The sequence below is a fragment of the Crocodylus siamensis genome, chromosome 5 (assembly GCF_052110815.1).
Source record: "Crocodylus siamensis isolate JL-2025a chromosome 5, ASM5211081v1, whole genome shotgun sequence".
In the NCBI taxonomy this organism is placed as follows: domain Eukaryota; kingdom Metazoa; phylum Chordata; order Crocodylia; family Crocodylidae; genus Crocodylus; species Crocodylus siamensis.
Window position 1 is genome coordinate 176,714,836 of NC_143399.1, and position 23,874 is coordinate 176,738,709.

The 23,874-nt window shown below is 43.1% G+C and overlaps 1 protein-coding gene across 3 annotated transcripts in view; it reads left to right on the forward strand.

Annotated features, from left to right (window-relative positions):
- The window catches only part of CACNB2 (calcium voltage-gated channel auxiliary subunit beta 2), a 419,711-nt gene that overhangs the window by 280,765 nt on the left and 115,072 nt on the right, over positions 1 to 23,874 (forward strand). For 2 of the 3 annotated variants that reach the window (XM_090047239.1, XM_090047241.1), the window contains one exon: positions 3,110 to 3,229. In XM_090047239.1, the coding sequence (XP_089903365.1) occupies positions 3,110 to 3,229 (120 nt within the window). Of the gene's footprint in view, positions 1 to 1,908; positions 2,285 to 3,109; positions 3,230 to 23,874 lie in introns of those variants that run through there. The other variant, XM_090047240.1, reaches the window with a different exon arrangement.

The window sequence follows — 23,874 nt, forward strand, 5'->3', positions numbered from 1 at the left end:
ACCCAGCTGAAAAGGCAGTCTCATTAGTGTGGCCTGAGGATTGCATTTCCCAGCCTTGTGACTTTTTCATGGTAAGCAAAGATCATAGCAGATATTTAGGCAGTGTTTATGCTGTAGTAGTAGTAGCTAGAATGGGTATTTTAAAGAAAAAATCTAATTTAGAAAAGTGTTTTGAGATGGTGTAGTGCCTCTGGTACTTTGCTGTACACAAGACTATTTGAGATATTCAGAATAGAAATGTTCTTTTATTGCCTTTTATAGTTGCTATTCTGTTTGTTTTACTTAACTCACTAGGCCAAGACTCTCCAACTAACAGCCCATGGATGACATATAGTCCGTCGGTCCTGGCAGCCACCACTCCCTCTGATTCATGGCAGGGCAGGGGTTGGGGGCGCATACATCTCTTGAGCAGCTCATGGGATAGTGGGGCCACATGCTGCCAGCAGAGGGTGGAGGCTATTGTGCATTGGCAGATCTCATGCAGGGAGTGGAGGCTAGGGGTTTGAATGCTGGCAGCAGATCCCGTGGTGGGAGGGTGCATAATACTGGCAGGGGGCTGAAGGGCCACATACCACTGGGGGAGCTTGTGTGTGTGGAAGAGGGATATGCACAGTCGAGGGGCTGCAGGGTGCCATCTTAGCCATGTGTGGTCCCATGGGCTGCACACCAGTGCCTCCTGTGGCCCCTGGATACAGCATGGTTAGACAGTCCTGTACTAGACATTTTGACTTTGCCTTTTATTTTCCTATTGCGAAGGACAAGAATTAAGCAACCTAATACATGTATTTGCATTTATGGTAAACAAACTATTCCTTGGGGAGTTGTTTTCTTGTCAGTTCAAAGACTGCTTTATTAGAATTCAAAATTGTAACTGGTATGGGTTCTAGGGGGGAAAAAACAAAAGTTAAGAAATTCTCCTTTAATGGGTCAACTTCTGCTGAATTGCACCAGCATAAATCAGGGTATTCTGCTGACTCCAGTGGAGTTACTCCTTATTTACAAACATAAATGAGAAGAGAACTGGTCCTTCCCAGACATACAGATCTAACTTAGTAAGAAATTCTAACTTATAATTCCATGTTTCTTTGTGACTGTGGCTCTCAGCTGGAATCTCCTATTATCTTGCATTTTTCATGTAGCTCTGAATTTGTATCAAAGGCAGGCACTTCAAAGTCAGCTAGAGTGAAATTTCCTTTAAGACTTAGATTTTGCTTAGCTGCCTATAAATGTGTGTCATGAATGTCCTAATTAAATATACAGAGAGATGTCATTCAAGTGTCATTTTGGGAAATGATATAGGTTGTGACTGGCTACAAAAGCAGAAGTAAAGTTTAGTGTTTTTTAATGTTTTTAGCTCCCTTTGAATGTTTTGTGTATGTGTTGCAGTTATTAACTGCTTCTCTTATCTACCTATACCTCCTATCAAAAATTATATATATTTATAATGATTAATTGGTCAATACCTTCCACACCACAGTAAATGGAGTTAATTGACTTTGTTCTGGATTTACAGTGCAACTGAGATCTGATTCTGGATCAGCATTTTAAATTTAGGGATGAGGAGCAATGTAGTTTGTGACAGATTTATGACAAAAATAAGACAGTTTCCCAGCTATTCCAGATTTGCAGGGACCTTTCTATTTTCCAGCTGTTTACCCTTGAAATGTAAAATGGCAATTTGACACAAACCAACAACACAGTGTGATGTGAGCATCTGCGTAAAAGGCTGTACATATGGAGCATGCCCAGTGATGTAAAGAGCCGGTTACCCCACCCCCATCCAATCTAGGAAGAGATGAAATGAACTTTGCACTTGCAAATGTCACTGAATACATTTTGCACAGGATTTTAAAAGGTTCTTCTATATAAGCACTATTTTTAACAGCCAAAAAAAATCCAACACAGACATTTTCCTGTGCTCAGTCTCCTCAATTTAATGAGTTGAACCGTCTCTTACAAAATACCTGAAGTCTGGTTTATTTATTTTTTATTATGAGAGCCTTTTTTCCCCACTGGCATGGGAAAATTTAATCATTAGAATACTTCATAACAGGGAGACTGAAAGAGTGAAAGGCAGAGAGACGAGAAGGAAGGAGCTTGCAGCAGACTATGGATAGGAAAGGAGCTGTGATTCTGCAGTGCTCAGTGTGCACATGTTTTATGAGAGCCAGTGCCGGGCGCTGCAGCTGCGGACAATAACTGAGCTGTCTGGCTAATGAAGGCCACCTGGATCAGGCTTCTGAAAAGAGCCAAAGGAGGACGGCTGAAGAATTCTGATATCTGTGTAAGCCCTATGTTTTCATTGTTGGCATATATATACATATATATGTATGTTACAGTGAAGGGAAGAAAATTGCTTTCTTTCTGACTGAATTATGAGAACCCCTTTTTTTTTTCTGACTGCAAGGAGAGAGAGAGAAAAATCAGAGCTGTCATTATTTACAGAACTGTTTCGGTATTGTGACTAGTTTAATTGCAACAGGGCTTGGACATGTGTGGAGTGGAGACCTATTTCAGTTGGAACTTGATTTGTGGTCATTTACGTGTTTTTCCTGAAGGGCTGAAATGGATTTGAGCCATGTTCATTTCTGATGGGGAGAATGTGTCAGGTGAAAAGGTGCCCTGAAATAAAAATGGAGGGCATGGATGAAAGCTGTCTGCTGTGATATTGTGTAACGGTAATTGTAAATATGGAGTCTGAATTTTTCTATGGAATATGTTTGCTTACTAGTAATAAAATGCTCTTGTTAAAGGTTTTGATTTTTATGGATCTATCCTTGAAACTGGTATGTCCTTCAGCTCTGCACTACACCAGTCCTGTAACTCTTACACAGAAACTAGCTGTGCTTACTAAAAAGCATTCTCATCAGAATGGGGGGATATGGCAGGAAATAAAGCACCAAAGAGCCACCTGCCCTTTTGGAGGATCTCCAAAGCAAAATAGTAACTTGCTCAATATCTTTCTGCCTGCTTCTCACTTGTGTACAATCCTTTTTCTTGTAAAGGATTTCTACCGAAGTATGCTCAAAGGCAAGCCAGAGGAACCCTTCTCATTTTTATTGCAAACACTGCAACGCCTTGTAATATTATTTCTCCTTTTCCTGTTCAGGGTTCGGCGGACTCCTACACCAGCCGTCCATCCGATTCAGATGTATCTCTGGAGGAAGACAGGGAGGCAGTGCGGAGAGAGGCAGAGCGACAGGCCCAGGCACAGCTGGAAAAGGCAAAGGTAAGGCACTTCTTCAGATACCGGGGGCATAAATATGTTCCTTTTTTAAAAGTTTGTTTCAGTCAGTAAGTTTTTAGAAATGCAGTATGTGATCTTGTGTGGATTTTTCAGCCATCTTTGCAAAATATTCTTATTAAAAAAAGAATTAAAAAAAAACTGAAGTAAGAATTTGCCACTGAAGACACTATAAACTGATTTGCATGTTTTGGAAGAACCAAGGTGTCTTGCAAACAGATCTGTACTAGACTTTGCATTTGTTATATAAGCTCATTGACATGAATTGCCAGTAAATAATGAAGGATCTTGGAGTTAAAGTTAGCAGTAAGATTTTTGTTGGGGGAGGATTTGGTCCCATAATTCAAGTGTACCTACAAACCTAGAAATAAGACATCAGATCTCCAAGTAATTACCCCTTGATGCAGGATTGTTCCCCACATGGTGTGTGAATGTGAAAAATCTGTACAGAGATCAGGTTTTTTCAGATTATTTCATTGGTCTCACTTATACTTACTAATATTGGATCAGCCAGGATTTAGAAGTCCATGGTGAGGAATAAGGTTGCTTCTGGCAGGCAGTGGCAAAGTAATAAACTAACTGAGGTTCAGATCCCACCATATGCTCTTTTAACTAAGAGACGTGAGGTTATGTTACAGATGTGTGCACACTGTTGAATTTCACGTGTGTCTCTTAACTTTTGTGTATTTATCATACATATGGCAAAATACAGTGATCTTATTAATTAATATATTAACATATTGTGCCGTCTTTATATATTTGTCTTCATTCTTTCATCGCTTCTCTTCATTCTTTCTTTCTTTGTGTTATATACCAGATCTTGGATCATCAAGATCTATTTTTCTTCACTTTTGTGTTTTCTGTCTTATTCAAATTCAGGTCTAAGATGTCTCCAGGCATATAATCTTTTTTATTTTTTCCCCTCTGTGCTAGCTCTCCTTCTCACTTACTTGGTTTTTCTCTCTTTTCCATTTTTCTGTTTCTTTTTTCTCATTAGCTCTATGTTCCATCTTTCTCCTCTCCTACTTTCTCTTTTTTTCTTTCCATTCAGCTTTGTCTGTTTATTTAGTTTTACAAAGGAATCTAGGATTCAGATAAATGAGATTCACTTTCTTATGAAGAAGAGATTAGTGTGGTAATGAGGTCTTACCAAGGCGCACAAAGAAACAGCCAGTTCCTATGGACCAGAGGTTCAGTCAATGAGAAAAGTAAGAAGGGTTATCAAGTGTTAGAGAAATATAATTAATGTTAAAAGATACCTGACCTAAGCTCCTAAACCACTCTTTCTGCTGTTACCTAACATACGGGGGATGCCAGACTTTTCTCTCCCACCCAAAACTTGCTGTCCTTGTAGGATCTGCTGGTAAAGTTTCCCTTCCATAGGAAAAGCATCACAGAAGCTGTCTAGGGATGTTGCTGATCTTTGAATAATAGGAAGAGTGGTTAACCAGAGTTCAGAATGTCAGAGTTGCTCAGTGCTAGTTTAATATTAGTTTGTTTTAAGAGACAGTAGATGATTTTTGTTGGAAAATAGCAGTAAATATTTTATCAGGGTTATCAGTAAAAAAAACCCTGATCTTTAAAGGAAGAGATCAAGTAATAACATCTAGAAAAATAATACTAGTATTATAGCACTCACAGCTGAGCTGATGCATCTCTTAGTGATGAGTAAATCTATGTGAGTGTTGCTATGGGAATTTGGCTTAGCAATGCTGGCTTGAATGCATGGACAGTCCTTATGTAATATTCATGACCTCTATCACAGCTGCTGTAGCAGCTTACAGAGAAACTGCCAGCAGACCTTGACTTTTTAAAACTGTATTTCCATACATCAAAACAAAGTTCTCACTTCAGTTGGCAGAGGAGTAGTCCCCAGGTCTGACAATGTCTCTGACTGTGAGACAGCTTACAAACAAAAGTAGTAGTGAAGGCATTACCACAGTCAAACTGATATAACAATGTGGTTTTAGTCGTATGAAAAACATACAAAGTAATGTTTTAAATAATTTCTGCATTAAAATGGATTAAAACAAGCACAGGAGAAACAGTGTGTTGCTTGAGCCAAAGGGTTTTAAAAATAACAGTTGCAGCGGTGATGGGATGAAGGACAGAAATGATTTTAGGTATGTGTTGGCTGATATTTAAATTCATCTAGATTACATAATATGTATTGCTTGCTTTTTACAAGCTATTTCCAGAGACAGTTACCAGATTAAACTTAATTTGAATTTACTGCCTGTGAAATATAGGATATATTTTGCTGCTTTCATTTATGGATCAATTGTTCACCTCAGTGATACATAATAAAATTAATGAAACAGTACCATGGGTTCACAGGATTTCACTGTTCACTGTACCAAACTGCAAACAGTGGATTGTTTTCTAGTCTCTGTGTCTGTCTCCCTTTTGTCTTAATATGCCATCGGTCAAAACCAAGTGTCGCAGCTGCGTTAACTTTTTTCTCTCTTTTAATATGCAAGTGAAAATGTTGATCCTAAATAAAATAATGAGAATTATATTTGCCATACGTATTAGTGAAGATGACTTACATGAATAATTCAGAGACTGACAGAAAATGACAGGCCGAAGAGTAGACATAAAAGCATAAATGCACTTAATGGAAACAGTTTGATATCTATTTTCCTGTTTTGCTGTTCAGGAAAACGCCTTAAAACTGTAGAAAGAGGTGCATCCACAAGATATATGGTGGCATATAGCAGCTTTGAATTTTGAATTGGGTAGATTGGGACTGTATGGTGGTTAAATTGAAACAAATATGGTAGATTGCAAACTGAAATAGTGTCAAAAAGGGGAAATGTAACATGTTAATAGTTTTACCTTAAATATTCAATGTATTAACAAGGATTAGTACTGCTAGGAAACTATTAAGTTCATTATGCTGAGTCACTGTGGATGCATCTACACATGCAAGTAATGTAATGTGCTAAACTCTGGCACAGCCCATGCCAGAGAAAACTGCTCCTGGGTGCAGTGTTTACACATGTACCTGGGACTGCAGCACTTTAAACTAGGGTGGAGCATCCCATGCTGGCAGAGGACACAGGGAGTCAGCCCCGGGCTCTGGGTGACAGCGGAGGACAGCAGAGGGGCTGACTGGGGCACAAGGGTGGTACAGTGCAGAGCTAGGCGGCAGATAGCCCCCGGACTGTAGCACCCTCATGCCCGAGCCAGCCCCTGTCACCCTTCTACACATTCATTTCAGTGCACGTAATGACTCCACCATAAGATAGTACTGTCCCCTACAGTACTGTCTTACACCAGAGTTAATTTACTGCACCCTAATACCGGTGCACATGTAGAGTCAACTCCACAGTAAAGGACATGTGTGGATTCACCTTGTGGCATGTTTCATTAACCTGAATTTGATGGAAGGTGAGGCCATGGCTATACAAACAGAGGGTATGTGCAGATGTTACACTTAGGTTGATCTAACTAGGGTTAAGTCAATCTAAGTGCCAATCTGTACATACGTTCAGGGAGGTTAGATCAGGCAAAAAAATGCCCAGCCTGATCTAATTTAGTTCACCTGAGACAGGCAACTGCTAGGGGAGGAGTGGGGGACACCCCCCCGCTCCTGAGATTGGCCCTCGACTCAGCACCACCCAGAACAGGGCAGTGTTTTTGCTACACGGACTGGCAGCACGTTGGCAAGGGAGCACTAAGTCGCGACACGAAAGTATAGGAGTGGATATGGGACTTTTGGCCCACCCGCAAATTGTGCCCCACCCCAGACTCAGGAGGCACCAGTCACCCCTGACTTGACAGGTGCACTGATGTAGATTTAGGCAGCAGCTGCTTTCCCTAGCTCTAGGTCTGCACTTTTCCTATCCACCATCCCCCCCACCCCAACCAGGCTATTGTTAGCCCCCTCACTTCTCTCTATCCTGAGGCAGATGACTTGCCACCCCCCATCGAATCCCATGAACACTCCCCATGGACCTGCCCACACTTCCCTCACCCCACTTTATTCAATGTTCTCAGAATGGCTTCTGGCACTAGCAAAGCTGTGCACAACTGGGACTGAAACTATGATCACATGCATGATCATAGATCATGTCTCAGGAATGTCTGCACATGGCCAGTGTTACTCCAAGACAGAGAAACTCAATGCACAAGCCTTTAAGCTTTGAAGCACCAACTTGCAACAGATACTGTCAGAGGAAGAAATTACCTTGCTCTATGAAAAAAACACCCTGGGTTGAAACTGGGGTAGATTTTCTTGGGTTTGATAGAGTTACCTTAGTTCAAGGAGTTGCACCAGATGATTGCAACTGTTTTGTTTTCTTAGGGCACTGGGGTTTTCTAGGCTAGTCTGTCCACAATCTGAAAATTATGTAGGTGAGAGATGGCCTGGCAAGTTCCCTGAGCAACCCTGAGTAAGGGACCCTAATAGTAACCAAGATGGAGTAGAGGTATTGACCTGATCTTCATTTCTGCTTTCTTACTTGCTTAAAAATGTGAGCTCTAAGGACTCAAACGCCAGAAATAAAATGTCCTCCACATTTATTTTTTTTAAATCTCATATTTTTCAATTTACCATGATTGATCACAGAATGACTTAGAATTTTTGAAGCCTGGAGGTTGGCAGCATTTATAAAAATAAAATATAGTGAATAAATAAAAATGAGTCAACGATAAGTAAGGCTGGAAGAAACCTCCCGAAGTCATCTAATCTAAAGCCCTGCCTGAGGCAGGATCATCCTCCTCCAAATTATCCCATACAACCATAATCTAAACTCTGCATAAGATGACCTTCAATCCTGACGCCATATAAACCTAACACCTTAACCTGCCATGGGTAAAGCAGGGGAACCATGGTAGCCAATGGTCTACTTCTATAAAATTATGTCAATATACAACATTTTAAATAACAGGTCAAGAGGTCCCAGGTAAAGGATGGAGGAGGCGTGAGGCAAGAACAGCAACTAAAGCCCAGAATCATGGGAAATGTCCATGGTAGAAAATAGGCATAGCTACACACAGTTCATCCCTGACCAATGGCTGTCCAACCTCTTCTTGAACACCTCCAGTGATGGAGAGTCCACAACTTCCCTAGGCAGTCTATTCCACTGCCTCACTATTCTCACAATGAAGAAGTTTTTCCAGATATCCAGTCCAAATTTACTTTGCTGCAACGTCAAGCCACTGGTCCTTGCTCTTTTCTTTGCAGCAAGAGAGAGAGAATGTTTTGTCTCTTCTTTATGGCAACTCTTCAAGTATTTGGAGACTGCTATCATATCCTCTCTTAAGCATCTTTTCTGCAAGCTGGACATGCCTAGCTCCTTCAGGCTCTCCTCATATGACTTGCCTTCTGAACTCTTGATCATCTTTGCTGCCTGCTCTGGCCCCTCTGTAACTTCTCCACATCCTTTTTAAACTGTGGAACCCAGAACTGCACACAGTGCTTCAGATGAGGTCTAACCAGTGATGAGTAGGTAGTAGGCCTGTGCAGAGTAGCTAGTATTCGCTTCAGATTCAGATTTGTCCAATTTGGGGGACAGTGATTCGATTCAGTGATTCAAATCACTGTCCTGAATTGATTCAGACAAATCTGATTCAGAGATTCAGCTGCTGTTGAATCTCTGAATCACCCAGGCCCATCCCCTGCCTTCTCTCCCAGCTGGGCAATGGCTGCCCCACCCACCCCAGCTCCCAGCTCTTTGGAAAAAAAGCCCCGACTTGCTGGGAGCTGGAGCAGGCAGGGCAGCTATGGGGAGGCTGGGGGAGTAGGCAGGGGAAGGAGCGGGCAGGGGTCCCCCCACAGTCCCCTCTCCCCCTTCAGCCTCCCCTCCCCTGCTGCCCACTTACCAGCATGGAGTCTTGCTGCAGCTCCCTGCTGCAGTGGTTGGAGACTGCCCAAATCATCAAAGCTCTCCAAATCTTTTCCAAAGATTTGGGGAGCTTTGAATCTCTTTGGACCTTTTTATTGGTCCCATGATTCAGTTCAGATTTGGATCGAATCAGCACCCGAAGCTTCGCACAGCCCTACTAGATAGGCACTATCCCCTCCCATGTCTTGCACCTAATGCTTCTATTTATGCATTCCAAAACCACATTTGTCTTTTGTACTGATGTATCCCACTGCAGACTCGTATACAGTCTGTGGTTTACCAAGATTCCCAAGTCCTTTTCCATTGAGATGCCATCCAAGTATGTGTCATCCATTGTGTATTTGTGTTTTTAATTATTCCTGCCGAGGTATAACATCTCACATTTCTCTCCACTGAATGTCATGCTGTTAAATCTAGCCCAACTTTCCAATCTGTTGAGATCCTTCTGAACTGTGGTTGCATCCTCTAACATGGTCACAGCCCCTCTCAGTTTTGTGTTGTCCACAAACTTTCTCAAGAAGCTTTCTACACCAGCATCTAAATAGTTAATAAACGAAATTGAAAAGCACCAGGCTGAGGACAGACCTCTGAGGGACTTCACTCAAAGCCTCCTGCCATTCTGACATGGACTTCTTAATAATAGAGGTAATGTTGTTTGCTCCCTTGCCAATATAAGATTATTTTCCCTATATCATATAGAAAGTGATTATGAAGTGATGGAGGTCAAAATGGATGAGGGGCACTTGATATGAATGTCATATGGACCAAGGTACTTATGAAAAAGGAAACTAAAAATTTTGCCTCTGACACTTCATCAATGCCAATAATGCTCCTTTTTATGTTTCCCATAAGTGTTTCTGTCATCTTTCATGAATCATTCACCATCTGGAATACTCGCCCTGAGCTAGTCCCTAAAGCCACTCTCCTCTTTTATTTGTCTTCAGTATTCAACTTTAAGTTTTGGCTTCAGTGTTCAATTTTCTAGGTTTTGCCTCTTTAGATTATAAGCTTCTCGGGGGAGGAACTGCGTTCTTTAAGTATATCTGTAAAGTACCCAGCATATGTTAGGTATTATGTCACTTTAAATAATTAAGTATAATTATTTGTAGAATATTAGTGACTAAAAGGTTTAGTCAGTGATTCTCAGCTGCAGTGCTGCAGCTTCCTCAGGTGCTGCAAGCTCCTTTTAAGGGTGATATGGTGGCTGGCCTGTGTGCAAGGAGGTGATCACTCTCTTCTACCCAGCTAATGCCTCAAACCTACCAGGATCCTGCATCCTGCAGACAAACCACAGCTGCAACTGCTTCTCTGGGAACTCCTGCTGCTATCCGCTCCCCCACCTGTGGCAGCCTCTTTGCTGGCTACCCCCAGGCAGCACACTCTGCCATGGGTGAGTGAGCAGATAGGCGAACATCGGGCATCAGAGCTACACATTACAGCAAAGTTCACTCCCCCACTCCTTTTGCTTCTTCTACAAGTTCAGGGCCAGAGCGAGGGGCTACAAATGTAGGTGACTCCAGTCACCAGCGTATGAGACCCAAGAGGAATGATCCCAATTGTAGTGCTCAGGTGCAGACTGGGGATGGAGAAAGGGAAGACAGTGGAAAAAACAAGGCACAGCAGGGTAGGAGCCTGCCTTCACTGCCCTTACCTGGCATTCACTAGATTCTAACTCAGTGGGCACCTCTACATGAGATGTTTACTATGGAGCTGACTAATTAGTTCTGCAGTAAATATCTCAGCATCTACACGTGCGGACCTATTAAGCTGCAGTAAACTAATAAGCTCCACCAAATTTATTATTTGCAAGTACTTTTCCAGAGCAGAGTGCTTTAGTGTGCACCCAGACACATGTAGAAGCTGACAGGGCTGGCTGGAGCACAAGGGTGCTTCAATGTGGGGGCTGCCTGATGGCTAGCTCTGCACTGGAGCACCCTTATGCTCCAGCCAGACCTCCACAGCATGTTGATTTGATCTGGGTCAGAGCAGCCCCAGGCTGACCCCCCAGGCCTCCTGCCAGCCAGGGCTGCTCTGACCCAGATCAATATGCTACAATCGCAGATGCATATTCAAACATGGCACTTGGGAGCCTTAAACTCCCATGAGATACGCACCAAAGTTTATTGCTTTGCATTTATTGCATGTGTAGATATGCCCAGTGATTTTCAATTGGGGTTGTGAACCATCTGTGAACCAGGGGCTCAACCCCTGGCCCGTGGGCCAGACCTAGCTTGCTGTGTGATCCAGTCTGCAGGGCTCTTCAAGGGTCTGAAAAATTGGCAGTGGGGGGGGTCAGTGGCAATTAACACTGTCACTATGGCCCCCCTATCAAATTTCAAAGGCTTATAGATGGCTCTGTGCACAGGATCTGGCTGGCACATGTGGGACTGAGTCTGGGACAGTGGGCCTGATCCAGGGTGTATGGGGCTGGGGCTAAGGCTGGGGCATTGGTCCTGATCCAGTGCATGCAACAGACCCACTTTGGTACATATGGGGCTGGAAGGCAGGCCCATAGACTGACCCACACCACTCATCTGGCCTGTGGGGATGAAAGGTCAAGCACCACTTCTCTATAGCTTCCAATATTTGCTACTTTTGGAAGCAGATTACAGGGCAAGAGTATTAGTATTTTTTATATATAAGGGACTGCCTTCTCCCTTATGCCCCATAGCTATCCCTAAGGTCAGCTGGGCCAACCTACTAGTACCATCAGGACACCAAGTTGACTTAACAAAGCTCATGGCAAGGTTGTTACTTTGTAGTGACCCATCAGCTTTGGAACACCCTCCCGCTTTGGCCCACTACATCCTCCAGAAATGCTGTAAGACATTCCTATTTGGCAGGAGTTTATCAAGCCAAGCTAGGCTGGAGCACTGTTGAAGCAGGTTTTATTAAATATGTTATCCATTGGCCTTTGTATGTTGTTTGTCTCTTACTATAAGCTGCCCTGAACCTGTTGGGAGAAGCAGCATATAAATCTAATAAAATGTTTTTATGTAACATGGTATAAACCTATTTCAACATGGAAACCCACAGTTTGGGAACACAAACAGTCTTACCCGTGGCTTGTAGCATCACTGTAAAGGAAAAATCATGAAAAAGCTCATCTGTTTCTAAAATCCTGTAAAATCTATTTTGGGATGCCAAATATCAAAATAACGTATGTCTACTTATATGCTTATTGCATGGCATCACTGTAGGGCACACTTATGTTTGTTTGCGTATTAGTTAATAGTTCTATATTTTATCTTAATTTGGAGTTTCCCACATTTATAATGTCTGTTTACTTTCCTATTTACTTTCTGCATTTGGAAGTTAGGGATTTGGAATGGAGGGCCATATCCCACACTTGAGGTGCCTTGTACAGCAGAAATCCTTCTGCATGTAGTGGGGGAAAGGGGGAGGGGAATAACAGGGTTCCCTGGGAAAGCAAGGGCCTAGTTCTCTCTATTACATTAGCTTACTAGCAATTTATTTTTTTCCAGTGTAACCTATGCACAGTATACCAGTGAGTTTAAACTATGTGTAAAGTTTGAACAATCTGTTCCTTAATTAAAATGATTCAGAACAAAAATGGACTGACATTAGGTGTTAATCAAAAATTGGATATTTCAGGATACTTCATATTAAGTTCTCAAGCCATTTAGTGGACTTTATAAACTCTCAGAACATAAATTCTATGGCCAAAGAAACAGAATGGTTTTGTAAGTTGGGGAATGTGTTATATTTTCCTCATGTAATAGAGATTGAATCCTTGTTTTATACATAAAACAGGTTTGTCTCTGAGTTGTGACAAAGACCTCCATACTGTACAGTATGGAGATACATCTTTTAAATTTCTGATGATTCGAAGAATTTCCAGTGGAGTTTTTGACACATTCTTTCAGAAATATGCTTCTTATTCTCAACTTCCCAAAAATATGATGTGCAATATAGATCAATAAATACACGCAACTACTACTTTCTGCCTAAAATGTAGACACTACAGTATTTGTGCACCAAGTATGATCTACCAAATCTAAATTGAAATCTACACAATTATCCACAAAGCTGAGCCACTGATTAAGAAAAATACTTTTTAAGATCAGCATAAGCATTTTGTCAGTTGCATAAACCTTGGTTAAGTGAATCTTCCTGATAAATTCTATTCATACTATTGCTGTTCCTCTGTGATGAGTGGCCTGGACTGTTATTGGGAGTAACAGTGGCTGGCCTTCTTGTATGGAGTAGTTAATGTAGAAGCCTAACTCCATGGTATCTCACTCTGTGATACAATGAATTTATCATAGATACAGCCCAAATACATCAATTGATGCAAGATCCATTGAAAATTTCACAATCCCATTTTGCAGAACTCAAGGGCTAGGGATAGACATTCAAAAAGCCTGAGCCTGAATCGATTCAGTTCTTGCAGGTCAGTCTAACCTAGCTAGGCTAAATCAGTTTTGTAACCAGACAGCCATCCCAGAAATGCAGGCACATGCCTGCAGTGGCTCAGGCTAGAAGGCGGGGTGCACTACAGCAGCCTTCCCTTCTTTCCATAGGACTGAGCTGAGGGGGGCATGGCCAGACTCCAGCAGGACACTTTGATTAGCCCAGCAGGGAATTGATAACACTGTTTATCACCCCGTAACTCAGTGTTTATCACCCCATTAAGAAAAAAACAGAGGGACATTACCAGCTACCTCTTGATTCTGCCTGTTGATTCAGCCAAGAACTGTAGCCAACATGTAGTCTGCTAGCTAATATACAGACAGGGCAAGGCAGAGGAGAGGGGGGATTTCCTGCTTGGCAGGGAGTGGGGAGGAGGAAGTGGGGAGCAACCTGCAGTCTCTTGAGCTGCAGCCAGGCAGCAGAGGGGAGGGGCGGGGAGCCCTGCTGTGGAGCAGAGAGCCCCACCCAGCCCAGACAGCATGCTGTGATGCTGGGGGTCTCTGGTTTATCTTAAACCATCAATGGGACAGACATTACATAAACCAGCTTGAGCCAAATCAGTTAAGTCTGATACTGCATTCAACCAGGTTTATCTTGAACTGGTTTTTAGCCATTTTGAAACTGGCTTATGTGCGCTGAACATCTGTTCTGTTACAGGTTTAAACCAGTTTCTGATCATTTAAACAAATTTGTGTGTAACGTCTGTCCCTAGCCAGGTTGATATGGGCTTGTAAACACACCTTTAGGCAAGTATATGCCCTCCAATTTGGATTTTCCTTGTGAGCATTCTGTTTCTACCACTTAATATCAAATAATAACTGCAGAATGCTGTGATAAGGATTAATTAGTTTTAGTTTGTGCAGGACTTTGAAGATATAATGTGGCAAAAGCCCCTAGCAACTATGAAACTATGAAAAGGCAATAGAATCGGCATTTTTTACATACAACTTCGTAGTGTTTAAGCAACCACATGCTCTTAAGGCTGTTCAGAAACATATGAGACATTCCTAGCAGTCCTGTATCTTCAAGCAGTGTAATAAAAGCAAAGGGGGAAGCATCTCTAAAAGCAAGTCTAAGACTTTTACCCAAGCTACTTAGATTATTTTGACTAAAGATGTCAGAATGTTCAATTGGAAGATAAGTTTCCCTTGCCTCCTCATGATTCCATCCGTTCACTATATATTCATTGATGTATTTGAAAATGGAAATTTTAAATATATTAGATTTTTCAGGTTCAGTTGAAGATAAAAGGTTGTTAATGCAAAACACATGGGGCTGAATGTAGCTTTGCTTTCACCTCTTGCTTTTACTCAAGAGTTTTTATTTAGATTGTCCAGTTAAACTAAAAATGAAAAGAAACATTTACAAATCTGTCATCTTAGAACTCAACTGCACATATTGAGAAAGAGCAAATACACTAATAAAAGAGTACTGTAAAGGATCAATGTTGTCATGTTATAGAGTCCACTGAGAGTATCAATTCTTAGACGAATTATAGTAAAAAAAAAAAAAAAAAAATTAAATGAATCCTGATCCTTTCTTTATTTTTGACTCCCTACTCAACAAATGGGCACGGTTTTGTTTTTTGTATACTTTACTCCAGTGCACCATACTGAACCACCTCACACTGTGGAACTGGACTACCACATGTAAGAGCATTTTTGCTTTCTTTTGATTTTTTTTCTTCTTTGAAATCTAAATTAAACCCCACAGAATATATTTATTCCCATCTGATTTCATGTTTTAGAATAATGTCTTCAGATTGGTGCTAAGTCTAGAACTCCCACAGTGGAAAAGTAGTTCATGCCAGTATTTGTAAGGAACCTAAAATTTGTTGTGTTGGTTCATACAGCTGCATTCTGTCTTTCAGTTTAAGGACTGGTTAGTGAGTCGGGGGAGGTAGTTTTGTAAATGTAGACCAGTTTCTTTATTTGTATGACAGTTCTGTGATATGTATGAGTAGTAGTGTCACAGTTTAGAGCTTTCTGCTCCTTTTGATCCACTCAGCATCTCTGCAAACCCTTCCCACAGAACATCCAGCTGACATATGCTTTTTCATCTCTGGAACAGAATTCTATGATTTTCTTACCACTGAGGCCAGTCTTAATTTCGTTGAGGGGATTATGGAAAAAATATTCATCTTTTTTCAATGGAAAAACTTCTGCACACAGTAGAAAATTATAAATGCACACTTTTTCAGGGTGGGAACCACTAAAGAATTACTCTGTTTTGTATTTCCTCTATTTCATTTCCTCCCTTCACTTTTCTCACTTTTGGCTTCTTTGTATTTTATATACAGTATTCCAGGAATAGGTTACTTTCAGGTATTTGTCAATCTATAAAACAAAGCTGTGTGAATAACTGATTTCTTAATTTGTGAACAGTTTCCCTCTTTCCTCTCCTCACAAAACACATTTCATTTCAGGTTAACCAGCAAGTTGTTGTTGTTATCTTTTTAAGTTTTGTTTCGAAATAAGTATTTTGCTTCATGCATTGATTTGCTTCATGCATTGATTTAAAAAAAAAAGACAAAGGGACCTACATGGATTTGCATGAAAATTGCCCTGGGAATTCTGTGTTGTTTTTGTTAAAATCTTACAAGTGTCTCTCAATAGAATTTCCTAATGATATTGTGTAAGATGGTAGGAAACTAAATTGATTGATTTCATTCGTTATTTTTGTAGCAATTCAAGTATTTAATTTGATTTTGATGTGTCTTGAAATGTTGAGATGGATGCCAAAAGACAAACAAACAAAATGTCTGTAATTTAAATGGGAAAATGTTTTTATTGCAGATTATTTTATCATATTGCAGATTTTTTTAATTTAGTAGAGTCATTTAAATTCTAGTTGCACAGTAGATTTTGCTTCTTTTTTAACTTTTCATAATAAACTATTGTAAGTAATATCCTCACTTCTGAAGAATGTCATGCTTTCCATAGCTTGTAGTGCTCACATTGTGTAAAACACTTGAGATGTTTAACATGCTTCATCTCAGGTACAGAATTTTCTGAAGACCCCAGAAAACTAAGTGCATTTTGTTTGTTAGCACAGGTATGTTGCTACAGGATAGGTCTATTAAAGGCTTTTATACATATTGTACTTGCAGCACGATTTCTTTATGCAACCCTGTGCTTAGTTATTGTGTTTAGTCTAGTTGAAATTGGAAGCTGGGCAGAGATACAAAATTTAAATACTAGCATCTGTTGTTACTGGTTAAGGGGTTTGTGTGTGGGGGTTAATTCAACAACTCCAAATACTTTGCAGTGTCAATCAAAGAGACTTTTAAACCAATTTGTATATAAGACGCTTATGTAATGGATAATGCAGAGGTTGTGATTGCTGCATTGACACACAATCTGATCTGAGAAGTGGAACGTTTGTCTGTTAACAGCTAGCAATTACTGCACATATGTGATTAATGAAATTCATTGTACACTGTGGGAGAGGTGGTTAGCTGTGTTAGTCTGAAGTCAGGTAGGAGATAGGGTAGGGTGTACTAATTGCATGATTAGTCTCTAAGTTGCCACTCTGCCCTACCATCTGCCACTCTCCTATGTTTAAATCAAAATTTAATTTCTTGAAGAATTTCTATAAAATAGAATGTATTTGTTTTACTAAGCAATACAAATCAGAAAGGGTATTTTAAAACTTCTTAAGAGCAAAGAGAAGAACAATAACAGAAAAGTAAAAGATTCAAAATACATTAGTCATAAATTTAAAATGTTATGAGTTATTATTCACAATTATCTTACCATTTATTAGAGTTCATCTTTATCTTTCATCTTTATTTACATCATGTTTAGAGATTTGTTCATTGGCATTGCTAGGGTAAACTGTACCGAACATTTCTGCTATGGAATAGCATTACTTTCCTTACTTTCCTAAAGTACCAGCTTTTACTCATGGGCCAGGCATGGACATTGCACATAAACCAGCATAAGTGATTGGAAACTGATCTACACCCATAACAGAACAGAAGTTCAGTGTACATAGACCTGTTTAAAAATGGTGGAACCCAGTCCAAGATAGACCTGGATGGATGTAATATTAGACTTAAGTCACTTAGGTTAGTCTGGTCTACTGAACTTCTGCACCAGATCCCCTAGTGCCTCAAGTTAGATCACAATCCCCTAGCATCCCAGGCTGCTTTGCAGGCCCCCACTAATCCTCCTCTAGGTCAACGCTCATCTGCTTCAGCTGAGTGAGTTGTTACAGAGCCGGCCTCAGGCAGGAGGAAGGGATGGGGGCCCTACCAGCTGTCCATGGTGACTGAGTGGCAGAGGAGGGAGGGCCAGACCCTGCCTTGGTCCCAACCCCAGCCTGAACCAGCACAGCTGGAGCTGCATTCTCCTGCATGTGGGTGTCAGCTGAGCCAGGTGGTAGGAGTGGCTGGGGCTGGGAAGACGGGTCTCAATGGCCAATCAGACTCGGCTCAACATTCATAGTTTCATAGTAGTTTGGGGTCAGAAGTGACCTGAACAGATCATCTAGTCTTCCCCCCTGCCACTGGTAAGAGTACATGCTGGGATCACATGACCCCAGACAGATGTTCATCCAACCTCTTTTTGAATTTACCCAAGGTAGGAGCGAGGACCACTTCCCTAGGAAGTTGGTTCCAGATCCTAGCTAACCTAACAGTGAAATATTGCCTCCTAATCTCTAATCTGAACCTATTCTCCTGCAGCTTCTGACCATTGTTCCTCGTCACCCCAGGTGCTGTTGGGGGAGAAAAAGGCCCTTCCTATTTGCTGCTGATCTCCCTTAACGAGTTTGTAGGCAGCCACCAAATCCCCCCTCAACCTCCACTTGCTGAGGCTGAACCGGTTCAGGTCCCTCAGCCTCTCCTCATAGGGCCTTCCCTGTTGCCCTCCAACCAAGCAGGTGGCCCTCCTCTGAACCCTCTCCAGGCTGGCCTCATCTTTCTTAAAATGCGGTGCCCAGAACTGGACGCAGTACTCCCAATTGTGGCCTGACCAATGTCGCGCAGAGGGGACATATCACCTCTCTGGACTGGCTTGAGATGCATCTTTGGACACACGACAAGGTGCGGTTGGCTTTGCTGGTTGTGGTCTGGCATTGGCAGCTCATGTCCATCTCGGAATCAATAATGACTTCAAGATCTCTTTCTGCCTCTGTGTTCACAAGGGGGAAACTCCCCAGCTTCTATGTATGCTGTGGATTCCTTCTCCCCAGGTGCAGCAGCCTGCCTTTATCTACCTTGAACCCCATCCTGTAACCATCTGCCCACTTCTTTAGTCTGTCTAAATCTAATTACAGCTTCTCTCTCCCTTCAAACGTGCCTACTTTTCCCCACATCTTGGTGTCATCGGCAAACTTGGACAATGTGTTTTCCACCCCCTCATCCAAATCACTGATGAAGATGTCGAACAGTGTAGGCTCCAGGACTGAGCCCTGGGGGACCCCCCTATTCACATCCCACTAGGTTGAGTATGACCCATCCACCACTCTCTGGGTGCACCCCATCAGCCAATTTCTGACCCATCCAACTGTGTAAGCATCAATGCCACAGTTGCTTAATTTATTAATGAGAATGGGGTGAGAGACAGTGTCAAAGGCCTTCTTAAAGTCCAGAAAGACTACGTCCACGATGACACCATCATCCAGGGATTTAGTTAACTGGTCTTAAAAGGCCATCAGGTTGGTCTGGCAGGACCTGCCTTTGATGAACCCATGTTGATTTCCCCTGGGCATGATCTCCCCTGCTGGCCCCTCACAGATGTGATCCTTGATAATTTTTTCAAGAATTTTCCCCAAGACCGATGTTAGGCTTATGGGCCTATAGTTTCCTGGGTCCTCTTTTCTCCCTTTCTTATAAATGGGGACCACATTAGCTAGTTTCCAATCTCCGGGCACATACAGCTGGGCCAAGGGCACAGAAATGACCCCTGCCATTCTCTGGCAGCCTGCTGGTAAGCATGTAGGAGTATCCCTAATTTGCTGGCCTCAGCCAGTCCAGGCAGCCTGCATGCTCCCCACCCCCACCCCCCACCCCCACCGCAAAAGGTGAATGTGTGTTTTGTTCATTCTTAACTTAACCTAGGGCACTAAAGTGTGAAACTTAGATCACTTCCACCTCAGGCTTTTTGAGCAACTACTTAGCTATGTTTCCAGTTTATCTGGGTAAAGCTCAGATGATATTCTATAAGCCATTTATCTCATTTATCCACATGTTTTCTCCCATGTGCCTTTTAAACCTCAAAATCCCTAGTATTGTTAGAAAGAAGCTGCCAGACTCAATTTTCTAAAATGGAGGGGGTTGTATAGAGTTTATTACAAGAGTGAGAAGAACCACATTGAGATTCAGGAGATATTTTGTGAGAGATGACTACAATACCTCTGTTTTGGAACTAGAGATTCCTCCACAATATTTTTGCACGGGGTGAAAATCATAAATGCATATTTTTCAGGGTGGTAACCAGTTCAGTTACTACTGGTTTGTGTTTTCCTGTCTTTCATTTCCTCCCCTCTCCTTTCTCACTTTTGGCTTAAAAGTTATTTATTTGCCATTTTTCATCTTCCTACCAGTTTATTCTCCAAATTAGCTTCTTGTCCTCTGTCCTACTTCTTCTATGCAATGATTTATCTTCTATTCTCTTCTATACCAGATCCCCCTTCATGATGCTAGTTACCAGGTGTTCCTCCCCTCTCCTTTCTCACTTTTGGCTTAAAAGTTGTTTATTTGCCATTTTTCATCTTCCTACCAGTTTATTCTCCAAATTAGCTTCTCGTCCTCTGTCCTACTTCTTCTATGCAATGATTTATCTTCTATTCTCTTCTATACCAGATCCCCCTTCATGATGCTAGTTACCAGGTGATACCACGTCCTCAGCACACCTGTCTTTCTCTTTCCCTTTGTCCATTCTCCCAGTCCTCTTACCCCCTTCCAGTTCTTTTTTCCTCTCATTAAAATTACTCTTCAATACTCAGGATTCAGAGATTTTTGCTGAGCCATCCCTTCTCCCTGCAAGGCCTGTTCTGTTACTCCTTTGCCCAGGTTTTTGAGCTCAGCTCCTAGCTCTGATGTCTGTCTCTATGGTAACAGACAGGCAGCAGTACAGAGAGAAAGGCAAGAAGGAGTTGCTGAATACTGAGCCTGCCAAGCATAAGATGCAGGAGTGAGCGTGGTAGGGAGTGGACCTACTATGTGAAAGGCCTAAGAGCTGCCATTTGCTGTTGGTCAAAGTGAGGAAACTATATGCAAGGGAGGAAGTTGGGCACCACCTATAGCAGGGGTGGGCAAAATGTGGCTCGGGGGCCAGATGTGGCCCACCTGCGGGGCCCCTAAAAATTTAGAAAATTAGTATTAATCTGCCCTGGGCTGCCTATCATGCAGCCTTTGATGGCTTGCTAAAACTCAGTAAGCAGCCCTCTGCCCAAAATAATTGCCCGCCCCTGAGCTATAGACATTGAGTAGCAAGTATCTATATGCTAACCTGAGTAGCAGAGACCCCACCAATGCAAATATGTAGCTGCTTCCAAGTTTTGGAAGTCCACACACTTAATGTACAGACTACAGACTTTCAAAGTTAGCCTCCAATCCCTTTACCGCAGTCCAGCCAGTGTGTTCCAGATTAACTCGCTTCTTCCCCCACTGTGTCAATATTTTAGTAGAAAGTCACCTTTTAAGTATTACCTTCCTTCTAGAGTTGAGACGGAACCTTCTTTTCACAGAGCACTGAAAATATGGCAAAAGGGTTGTGGGATGGCATGAAATGTGTAGTCTTTTTAATTTATAGTCTTTCATACCTTGGTAGTGCTATTCATTATTTCTTATTAGAGTTATTGAGTTTTCTAATCTGTTTTTAGCTATCTGTTTTTAGTAGGGTTGTTGGGGTTTTTTCTTATTTTGACTTTGCACTGAATGGGTAAAAAGTGAATCTCTTTTATACAGGTTGTCTTTTTAATCATATAAGGCCGCGTCTACACATGCAAATTAGCGTAACTAAATTTAGTGATTTTTGGTGGGTATCTACACTAAAGTTAGGACTAATGTTAGTCCCAAATGCCTCTGGTACTGCCATGTGCTCCTGTGGCCAGCAGGGGGAGCTCCAGCCTCCAGCCACATGGCTGCCAGCACTTGGCAGCCATACTGAAGCTGGACACTTGGCAGCCATCTTGGAAACTCTGATCTCTGGCCAGCCCTTTCCCTCACCAGGAGCCATGTGCCCAGTGCAGGGGCCACATGTGCCAGCTCCCTCCTTGGCCACCCTGCCTCCCCACGCCAGGGCTACTCCAGCCCTGCACCTGGTAGCAACAGCCAGTGCCTTGCACTCCTGCTGGCCATGGTGCTGGCTCTGCTGTCCCCAGCAGGCACCTCCTGCCAGGCATCAGGACAGCAGTGCACCTGGCAGTTGGGGCCAGGGCACCAGCTGCAAGATGCCCTGGCTGACCCTTCCACCTGCACTCCCTACTCTGGTCTGCCTGCCTTGTCACCCCCTACCCCCTGCCTATCCCTAGCACCACTCTCAGGACACTCACATGGATGAAACAAAAAACCTTTATTACCCTTACAACACCCTCTCCACCTTTTCTCCCTCTCCCCTCAGCACACAGAACCCACTCCCTCCCTCCCTCAAATAACAGTGCCTCTCCACTACCCCCCACCCCCCCGCTGGTGGCACTTACAGAGGTGCAGCCTTGCTCTCAAGGTGCCAAAATGCGGGTCAGCTCCTGCATAAAGACCATGGACTTTTGGGCACAACTGGAATGGTGATTGATGTTGGTCTCAGGCATCCACTGTGCCCACAATGCCTTGACCTTTATGTGGTGCTGCCACGCCCTTGCTCCCGCATTCTGTCTGAAAGGGCTTTATAAGTTTGGGGGGTTGAGTGCCTGCCCTGTGTGAACTGCCTCTGCACATCAGCATGGCTCCAGAGTGCCATGAGGTTGCCAACCTCCTCCCAGGTCCAGCTGGGTGGACCCTGGCAGTTAGCACAGGCATGCGCACATAGGTAGGGCTGGGGCTCGATGGGGAGGCAGACAATGACATTCTCATCCCACGCCATCTCTTTGGGTCCCTGCATGGCTGTCCCCATGTGGCCTGTCCTGGATAGCTGCCAGCAGCACCCAGAGCAGCAGCACGGCCAGGGACTGGGAGCCATGCAGCAGAGGCACTTCACCACAGGACTTGCAAGCACAGGAGACAGCTGGGGTGAGCAGCAGCAGGGAGCAGGTGCTGGCCCTACAGCTAGCCAGTAGCCCTGGTGGGGATCTCAGGGATGGACAAGGAGTGCAGTAAGCTGCAGCCCCTTGCAACCCTCATCTGTGTTACACAGGGCCTGCTGAGCTCCTGCACAGAAAAACAGTCTTGTCCAGGCTCCTGGTGTGTGTGCCTCAGGGCACAAAATGGCCACAGGGTTTAATAGCCTGCAGCTAGGGGCTTCCAGAGAGCAGCCCAGCCCAGCCCTGGGGCAGGAGAGGCAGCCAGCCAGGAGCCGGCTGGGCTCTGGCTGGCACCCTAGTGGCTGAGCAGACCTGGCACTAGAGTTAATGCCAAGTCACATCTACACTAGCGTTACTGCATATTAACTAATCATGACTAAATTTGGTACCTGCATTTGGGTGTGTGCAGGGCTTTTTTTTTCTTTTTCTTTTTTGAAGTGCTGGGACTAGGCTGGGGCTGAGCATAGGATGGGGCCAGGCAGGGCAGCCATGGGGGCTTCTCCCGCAGCTCTCTCCACCTGGGGAGAGGCAGGCACAGCTGGAGGAGCCACAGGAGAACCTGCAGCCTCCTGGCTGTGCCTGCCTGTTCTTGGTCGATCCAAATCTCCAAATCAGCGCTGAATCTTCAATTCTGATTCAGCCAAATTGAATGGCGACAATGATTTGATTCAGTGAATCTGACTGTTCTCTGAATTGACTGAATCCGAATCGAATACTTCCCTATTTGCACAGGCCTAGTGCTCACCTATGGTGGCAAATTGAAAATGGCAGCAAAAATGGTGTGCATACACCTTGCATACACTCATTGGGAGCTGCCTTGGGAGTCTAGACATGTGCCAGAGTGAGCAGGGAAGTTCTGGTGCTGTGAGCTGCCACTCCAGGGCTGGCTGTGTCTAGTGATGCCCTGGCTAATTCCCAGGTATGTTACAAATGAGGTCTGCAAAATTTGGTTTGACTAGGGCAGCAAAATCCTTGTACAGCTTCTAAATAGCTGTTACCATGTTGGTCATTAAGAAGTTACTGTTGCCAAAGACATTGCACTAAAATATCAGAATGCCTAGGAAAAGGACTATCTGTGGAGTTTTAATTATCATTAGTTTTTATAGATTCCATGCTGAGACACGTGGAGCCCCATGGTGAGGTACCCTGCAGAGCAGC